Genomic DNA, 9317 nt, shown 5'->3' on the forward strand with positions numbered 1-9317 from the left:
AACCTCTAGGTGGTTGGCATCGCCTCCATCCCCTCACACTTATCACCGCCCTCGAGATGCGATGGCTCTTGCCAAACCCAACCCAGCGAAGCATTACATACAAATCCGTTATGATACCAATATGGAATGTTGTTAGCTGTAGCCGCATTCGCGCTAAAGTGAATAATGCAAGTATTTAATGTGACAACTGCCCTAGCTAGAATAACGACAAAAGATGCCATCACGCAACTTTTAGGCGCAAGAAATGGTATAGCTTAGTCTTTTAATAAACTATTTGTTAAATGACGTTATGCATGTGCCATGTACTATAGTTATCTAAGCCCAAGTTCGCCCTTATCTCTCTATTAGTTTGATTAGGGTTGTACCTAAGGGCGTCGGCCATGCATGCAATCCTGTATATATATATATATATATATATATATATATATATATGACACTAGATGCCTGTAATACAATTGTGCTGCGTAAAATCTCTTTCTACATGATATCAGCCTAACCAGCTATCCTCTACCCTAGCCTTTCGCACCCTAAACCCTAAGGAGTCGCCATCGCTAGTTCTTCGAGCTGCCGTCGCTGCTACCTCCTAGCATAGCCGTAGCCAGCCATGACACTTCGACTGCCAGGGGGTGGGGGAGGGGGGTTGAATGACGGCATGCATGTGCAAAGTACTATAGTTATCTAACCTATGTTCTCCCTTATCTCTCTATTAGTTTGATATTAGGATTGTACATAAGGACATGGGCCATGCATGTAATCCTATATATATGGTACTAGATGCCCATAATACAATTGTGTTGTACACTATTAATATGAAGTGATACTAGGAACCCAGTAATGCTCGGTTGGTCAGAGCACTCGTAAGTGAGCTCATCAAAATGCCTAAGGAATGATTATGTCCTGCTATAAGTCACGCTGCACGTGGGGGCGGGAATAAGTGGGACTGCCTCAGCCCATCCCACTTAATCACCTTAGTGGGAACCCGTGGGAGAACAAGAAAAATAAGTGGACTATCCCATTTAGCCCACTGGGAATCCACTTGACCACCAACTAGCATCCTCGTGTACATGGTCTTCCCGGGAAAAAAAGACAAACCATCAACGACACCGAGCTCTCACGGTGACAGAGTTCTAGCTAGCCGCCGCTCCTTCGACCTGCCTGTTAGCGACGCGCTGCTCTTTAGGCCACCCGTCTGCTCCCTTGCCGTTCGCCGCCCCTGGGCAGCACTCGGCCCACCGGACCATCATGACGTTGCCGCGAACACCCGAGCGCGCCAGCTCCCCCGCCATGGAGCGCACGAGTCCCACCACCGCGAACTTGGAGACGCTATACGGGTGCGGCATGAACTGGCATAGCACGCCGGCGATGTTGGCCGTGCAGATGGTGCTGCCCGCGCGGCGCGACACCATGACGCGGGTCGCCCCGACCATAACGCCCCGGGTGTTGATCGCCACGACGGCGTCGAAGTCCATGAAGTCGAGCGCGCCCAGCTCGGGCCGCGCCATGGAGCCCACGATGCCGGCGTTGTTGAGCATGATGTCCAAATTACCGTGGCAGACCACGACAAGGTCGATCACCGCGGCGACCTATGCCTCGTCGGTGACGTCGCAATGGGTGTACGAGGCGGAGTCGGCGCCGAGCTCGTCGCCGGGGCACGGCCCAGATCGTCCTGGACGTCGGCAGGACGACCTTGGCGCCGTTCCTGACGAACTCCGCCATTGCCGTGATGCCAATGCCATCAGCGGTGCCAGTATTCATGGCACCTTCCCAGCCAACCTCTGGCAGCTCGAGACCGTGGAGTAGCATGTAGAGCTAGTGACTGACCCATTAGCACAAACATTACTCTTACTCGGAACGTACAGCCTAGCCAGAACGATTTGACGCATCGTACATGAGGATGACCTGCATCACTCGAAACATGTTGCTGATCTTGTCCAGTCCTCTACTTGCTTAGTCTATGTGTGAAGGGAGGGACTTGGCAAAGTGGAATCCCACTTATTCCCAACTAATCCACCTAAATTTTACTAGGTTCTTAGTTATCACCCACTAAACTTTGATGGGACTAAGTGGATTGTGGTGGGACACCCACATCCAGTCCCACCTGCAGCCTGAGCTATAAGGCAGCTGTTTGAGATGTTTGTAGAGACATATCTTGTGCCTTATTTCTAGCTTATAAAAATAGGCCTTCACTCGGTTTTCTAGCGAACAACAATGAAGCGACACCCATTAAAAAGGAAGAAGGCCCAGGCCTACAGACGTGCATTGGGTTGGGTTGCAGGGCGATGCCATTACATATGGTCACAAACTATCGAGGCCGAGCCCAAAAGCTCGAGAGTTGGGCGAACATGAAACGCAGACAGTGTGGCAAACCTGTAAATAGGACCATACCTCGATGGCGAAGCCCGAAACGCCCCTTAAAAATATCTGGCATCGGCTCGAACTCTGGAACCTTCAGTGGCCCCAATCTCGGACGACCAAAAACTCTATTTAGATATTTTTTTCCCACGTCCCCACGGGAATTAACACGCCTCCTTCCTGGCACCGGGCTCCCCCTCAAAATTCTCAAATCCACCAATCTCCCCCCCGTCTCCATCCCAATTCCATGGTGCAATAGCAGCTTAGCCGCGTTTTGTTTCCTCGCCGTCGCGCCGTCGACGGTCCGCCTGATCCCATGGACGCCTCCGCTGGAGCCGGATCCGGCAATGCCCCTGGCGCCGGCGCCGGCGCCGGCGCGTCATCTTGCTGCTACTACGCCCTGCTCGGCATCCGTAAGAACGCCTCCTCCACCGACATACGCGCCGCCTACCGTCGGCTCGCCATGGTAGGCTCCTGTCCTCCGTCCCTCCGCGCGCGTGGGTTCTTGATTGGTTTCCTTTTCTTGTTCCTTTCGTCTGGTCGGAGGAACTGACGTGCTAATAATCCGATGTCTTGCTCTGACCGTCCAGAAGTGGCACCCGGATCGGTGGGCCAGCGACCCCGGCGCGACGGGCGAGGCGAAGCGGCGGTTCCAGCGGATCCAGGAGGCCTACTCCGGTAAGGCATCGCGAGCCTCCCATTAGCCCTAGCCCGCGCGAGGTTTTGATCGAATTCTTTGTCGGCGTTGCAGTTTTGTCCGACAAGGGGAAGAGGGCCATGTACGACGCTGGCCTCTTTGATCCCCTCCACGACGACGACCAGGTGGGCGCTCTGGTTTCTTTCCGTGCTTATTGTCCCGTCGATATTCTCTCGATTATTATATTATTGATTGAAAACAAGTGGGAAATTACCCGCTTCTGTCCCAGACCGACGTACAATGTCCCTAAAATTTTGCTCTTGTTTTGGACGGCCAGGATTTCTCGGACTTCATGCAGGAGATGCTAGTGATGATGGATAGCGTGAAAAACGAGGTAGGCGCGACCGCTGACCCAACTACCCCCGTGACACTAGTTTAATCGTGATTAAGTACCTGTTGAACAATTTGCTATTGCATCTCGTGCAGAAGCCGGACACGCTCGAAGACCTGCAGAAGATGCTAGATGACATAGTCAACGGCGACGGCGGTAGCCGCGCCACTGCTGGTGCTGGTGGTAGCGGCGGCGGAGGCGGTGGCTGCGGCGGTCGCGTTCCACCGGAGGCCAACCGCAGAACTCGTGTCGCCCCTTACCCGCAGCCTTCGCGAAGGTGATGGACGCGCCGGTGCACGTGATGTGCACGCACCGCTGCGCTTGTAGGAGAGAGATCAGAGCAAGAAGAGAGCAACCAGCGTGAAAAAAACCATTAGCAAATCAGAATTGTTGCTCAATCCCATTGTCGGGGTGGTTACAACTTAGTGTTTAGATCATCTTTGATGACAATTGACGCCGTCGATCTGTTTAATTGTGTTACTTTGGCTGGTTGGTGCTTCGGCCGCGGCCAAGAATTGGCGTGGATGCGCGGCCGCCCAAAGATTCTATCACCTTTCCGGACATTTCGATCCTCAGTTAAATTTGTTCTCCCAATTGTTGCTCGAATATACCTCATCTCCATTAACGTTTCCCCTTGTGGTGAGTCCTGTCCTGTGTCCTGTGTGTGTGTGGTCTTTTTGGCCTGCCATTACGAGAGTACCACAGGCACAAACCTCCCCATTGTCTTTGCTACCAAAGGCTTTGCCAACTTCGGTAGTAAGCTGTAACCAGAGATGATTCTCGTGCTTGACGCTCTTGTCTCGTGCCGTGCCGTGGTGCTCGAATGCCCTTGTATTGTACCGGAATGATGGTTCTAGCGAGCCGATGGTAACACAAGCCCACTGACTGGTGTCATACTGGGATTTGCATCTTGGCGTTTGCGAGTCGAGATCAGCGGCGGGGACGTTTCTCTTCTGGATGGCTCGGCTCGTACGAACGAAAACGAGGCGGTCCTGGCAAGTTGCGTGGCGCCATCATCCGTATTTGCCACAACGCTGGATGATGCTCCAATTTTGCTGGGGCGCGAGATGATTTGGACCAGAGGATTTCTCTGGGAATCGCTGGGCCTCGGCTGCGTGGAGAAATATCATCCGAAAATGGCCGGTCACCTATCATGTCATGTCCAAGGACGGGCGGGGCATCTCTCGTACGTATCGTTGATTGGGTTTGGACCGGGAAAAAGCAAAGCGGTGGACGCGAGCGTTTCGTGGTCCACCGATACAACCTCAATGGACAACCTATGGACGCGGTTTTTTTAATGGTTCTTTTTAATTTCCCTTTAGAAAAGCCAAGATTAGGACGGGCTGATTCGAGATACTTCCGGTGCGGGATCTCCTTTGTTGGGCAGGTTCAGCACCTTTCCCCCTCTACTATTGATTATTGATATCGAGAGGCGTACAGCGCTGGTGTTTCCTGAAGTATCCGTACGAGGGATTACAAAATATCCACGCCCATGCTCCCGTAGGAAGCGAACCACCTCCCATAGCTCGCCTCGAACAGTCCGGCGACCAGCCCTGCTGGAACAGTTTATTTTAGTTTTGGGAGGGTTTAACCGGAGACTGGAACACTCTCGCTGGCTTTTCTTGCCGCCATGCTCTGATTTGGTAACGCGAGTTTTTCTGTCCGCGAGTGGCAAGTTGCGTCGCGTCATGCTCGGCCGTCTACGGGTTCTCGAACCTGCAGATATGAGCTCCTACTAACGTCTCTCGTTGATATGAGATCACTTCTGTTGCTGTCGACTCTGGCGGTGCTGTTGCTCGACGTCGCCTTAAACTTTCCGCCTTTGTGCAACTTGACCCCGTCCATTTTTGCAGCGGAAGCCGAGGTCGATGTCTACGTGAAAATGGGTGTGCAAACCAAGCCAACTTGTTTGCACTGCGCGAGAACATGCACCAGGTATGGTAATAACCCCAAGTTGCTTACTCCCTCCGCCGAAAATACTTGTCGAAGAAATAGATAAAAATGAATGTATCTAGAATCAAAATACATCTAGATATATCCATTTCTCCGACAAGTATTTCTAGACGGAGGGAGTGCCATATATCGATCAAGACAGATCGTTTATCCCTCCTCCCTGTCGGCTGGAACCCTAGCCGCCGCCCCATCTTTAAGCGCCGTCCTCCGGTGGCTCCCCTCCGCTGGCGTCCTCGGTCGTCGGTGGTGCGGGAGGTCGCCGGATCCACGCGCGTGGATCGATTTTATTTCCTTGTAGTCTAGGTTATTAGGTTGTTCATCGTCTTGGCTTCGGTGGCGACGATGACGGCGCTGAATAAAGTTATTTGTATTCTTCCCTGACGAAGCCATCGGTCTTATAGTTGGGAATGAATTTGGAAATCAGTCTGTTCAAGTAAGGATGACGTGGCGATGGCACCATCCTCATGGTGGACATGTGTCCTCGGGCTCCGTCATTGCGACGACGTTTGCTCCAGCGTCGGCGTGAACCTTGGGAGGTAGTCCAGGAGCGGATGCAGATTGTGGTCTACATCAACGACATCTGGAAGACGAAACGTGTGCTGGATTCGTGGCTCGTGGATGGCAGGTATGGTTTTCTCCTTCGGCGTCTTAGTCGTGGTGGGGTGCCAGATCTGGAGATCGATGGCGTGTCTGGGGTGTTGCCCCGGTCTGATTCGTTCAACGGCAATGGCTTCACTTTTGGTGAGCCACCTTACAGGTCCGCAAAGCTGTATATCAGCGATGGAGCTGCGTCGAGTTCAGGTGAGGAGGTGATCCGTCCTTCTTTTCTTCGGTGGCTACTGTATTGATGTTGGAGGCAGGTGACGGGCGTTGGTGTCAAGCTCAAAGATGTTCTACTATCTTTTCAATTTTGTCATGTCGGTCCTTACATGATTTATACTTTGTTTTTTTATTATGAATGAGAATCGTATTACCGTGAAAAAAACACGCATCACGTGAGCCACCGCCACACGTTGTACAGCTTGACAACTTGCGTGCTTTCCAAAAAAAAAAAGTAAAATCGAGAGAGGAAAAACGACAAGAACCTGCGTGCTTGCACTTTTACGATGAGGATGAGCACAAAACAGCTCGTTTTCTCACTCTGCGGGCGCCAAGTTGTGGCGTGCAGTGCAGGCGGTGTTGGCTGTCGGCAAGGTTTTCTTCAAACAATTTTGCTTTGTGTCGGTGAAACAAAAATAAGCATGAGCAATCAAGGGATTCTTTGATTCGCAGGGTCTAAATCAGAAAACTGAAAACACATAAGTTATTGCGGAATTGATTGTTTGGCTCACTAGAACACGGAAAACATCTCTACTCCTAAGGGGCAGTTGATAATCTCACCTCACTCTCACCGACAATATATTACCCCACAAGCCTCTTACAGCCGGTTCATTTGACGCGTGCATTAACTCAATTAAATCGGGGTTTTCCAAAACAACATCATGCATTAACTCATTCAAATTAAATCTTAAAACCACCGTGTTACCGACCAGATAAACGATGGGCTGTGTGCCGATTTCACGCACAAGGAAATATCAGATGCACCGTTTCAGATTGAGCCCCTTAAGACGCCGGGACCGGACGACTTCCACACACATTTTTTTTCTAGAGGAACTGGGCTGTTATGAGAGAGCAGGTAATTGTTGGGGTCAAGGAATTTTTTTGTACTGGTATTATGCCTGAAGGGGTGAACAACACCTCAATTGTTCTTATCCCCAAGGTAGATAACCCCAGGCGGCTCACGGAGTTCCGGCCTATCAGTCTATGTAACGTCATTTACAAGGTAGTGGCAAAATGTTTGGTAAACCAGGTACACCCTATTCTGGATGATATCATCTCGCCCGAGCAGAGTGCCTTTGTTCCGAGACGGATGATTAGTGATAATGCACTACTTGCCCTTGAGTGCACTCACTACATTCAGCAGGAAAAGAACCCAGACAAAAGTTTTCGTGCTTATAAATTGGACTTTTCTAAAGCTTATGACAGGGTTGATTGGATCTTCTTGGAGTGAATGATGCAAAAGATGGGTTTTGCTCGCCGTTGAATGAACTGAATTATGACATGCGTCACCTCGGTGAGATATACCGTTAAATTTAATGGTACCCTCTTGGAATCATTTGCACCGTCGCAAGGGCTTCAGTAAGGTGATCCTCTCTCCCCATTTTTGCTCCTCTTTGTGGCTCACGGTCTCTCGGCTTTGTTGAAGGATGGTGAGCAGTGAAGGAAATATGCCCTAGAGGCAATAATAAAGTTATTATTTATTTCCTCATATCATGATAAAAGTTTATTATTCATGCTAGAATTGTATTAACCGGAAATATGATACATGTGTGAATACATAGACAAACATATAATCACTAGTATGCCTCTACTTGACTAGCTCATTAATCAAAGATGGTTATGTTTCCTAACCATAGACATGTGTTGCCATTTGATTAATGGGATCACATCATTAGGAGAATGATGTGATTGACATGACCCATTCCGTTAGCCTAGCACTTGATCGTTTAGTATGTTGCTATTGCTTTCTTCATGACTTATACAAAGTTCCTGCAACTATGAGATTGTGCAACTCACGTTTACCGGAAGAACACCTTGTGTGCTACCAAGCGTCACAACGTAACTGGGTGATTATAAAGGTGCTCTACAGGTGTTTTCGAAGGTACATGTTGGGTTGGCATAATTCGAGATTAGGTTTTGTCACTCCGATTGTCGGAGAGGTATCTCTGGGCCCTCTCGGTAATACTCATCACCTAAGCCTTGCAAGCATTGTAACTAATGAGTTAGTTATAAGATGATGTGTTACAGAACGAGTAAAGAGACTTGCCGGTAACGAGATTGAACTAGGTATTGGATACCGACGATCAAATCTCGGGCAAGTAACATACCGATGACAAAGGGAACAACGTATGTTGTTATGCGGTTTGACCGATAAAGATCTTCGTAGAATATGTAGGAACCAATATGAGCATCCAGGTTCCGCTATTGGTTATTGACCGAGAATAGTTCTAGGTCATGTCTACATAGTTCTCGAACCCGTAGGGTCCGCACGCTTAACGTTACGATGACAATTTTATTATGAGTTTATAAGTTTTGATGTACCGAAGTTTGTTCGGAGTCCTGGGTATGATCACGGACATGACGAGGAGTCTCGAAATGGTCGAGACATAAAGATTGATATATTGGACGACTATATTCGGACACCGGAAGTGTTCCGGGTGATTTCGGAGAAAACCGGAGTGCCGGAGGGTTACCGGAACCCCTCCCGGAGAGTTGATGGGCCACATGGGCCTTAGTGGGAAGAGAGAGGGGCGGCCAGGAGGGGGCCGCGCGCCCCATCTCCCTCTGGTCCGAATTGGACTAGGAGGGGGGGCGGCGCCCCCCTCTTTCCTTCCCCTCCTCTCCCCCTTCCTTCCCCTCCTAGTAGGAGTAGGAAAGGAGGAGTCCTACTCCTACTAGGAGGAGGACTCCTCCTCCTGGCGCGCCCAACAAGGGCCGGCCGGCCTCCCCCCTCCCTCCTTTATATACGGGGGCAGGGGGCACCCCATAGACACACAAGTTGATCTACGGATCGTTCCTTAGCCGTGTGCGGTGCCCCCCTCCACCATATTCCACCTCGGTCATATCGTCGCGGAGTTTAGGCGAAGCCCTGCGCCGGTAGAACATCAACATCGTCACCACGCCATCGTGCTGACGGAACTCATCTCCGGAGCTCGGCTGGATCGGAGGCCGGAGATCATCATCGAGCTGAACGTGTGCTGAACTCGGAGGTGCCGTACGTTCGGTGCTTGGATCGGTCGGATCGTGAAGACGTACGACTACATCAACCGCGTTGTCATAATGCTTCCGCTTACGGTCTACGAGGGTACATGGACAAACACTCTCCCCTCTCGTTGCTATGCCATCACCATGATCTTGCATGTGCGTAGGAAAATTTTGAAATTA

General features: G+C 50.6%; 1 protein-coding gene across 1 annotated transcript; it reads left to right on the forward strand.

Moving 5' to 3' along the window:
• Positions 1-2455: 2455 nt before the first annotated feature.
• Positions 2456-4005, forward strand: LOC123092395 (dnaJ homolog subfamily B member 6-A). Its single transcript, XM_044514167.1, has 5 exons — positions 2456-2818; positions 2943-3030; positions 3104-3174; positions 3327-3383; positions 3476-4005. Exons 1-5 carry the CDS (start codon positions 2669-2671, stop codon positions 3659-3661), a joined length of 552 nt encoding a protein of 183 aa, XP_044370102.1. The 5' UTR covers positions 2456-2668; the 3' UTR covers positions 3662-4005.
• Positions 4006-9317: the final 5312 nt, after the last annotated feature.

This window comes from Triticum aestivum, chromosome 4B (assembly GCF_018294505.1).
Source record: "Triticum aestivum cultivar Chinese Spring chromosome 4B, IWGSC CS RefSeq v2.1, whole genome shotgun sequence".
NCBI lineage: Eukaryota > Viridiplantae > Streptophyta > Magnoliopsida > Poales > Poaceae > Triticum > Triticum aestivum.

Excerpts from the sequence above, each read along its gene's own strand:
- LOC123092395 (XM_044514167.1), top strand. The coding sequence starts at position 2,669 with ATGGACGCCTCCGCTGGAGCCGGATCCGGCAATGCCCCTGGCGCCGGC. Across the intron at positions 2,819-2,942 it reads CCTACCGTCGGCTCGCCATG|AAGTGGCACCCGGATCGGTG; the intron begins GTAGGCTCCTGT and ends CTGACCGTCCAG. Across the intron at positions 3,031-3,103 it reads GATCCAGGAGGCCTACTCCG|TTTTGTCCGACAAGGGGAAG; the intron begins GTAAGGCATCGC and ends TCGGCGTTGCAG.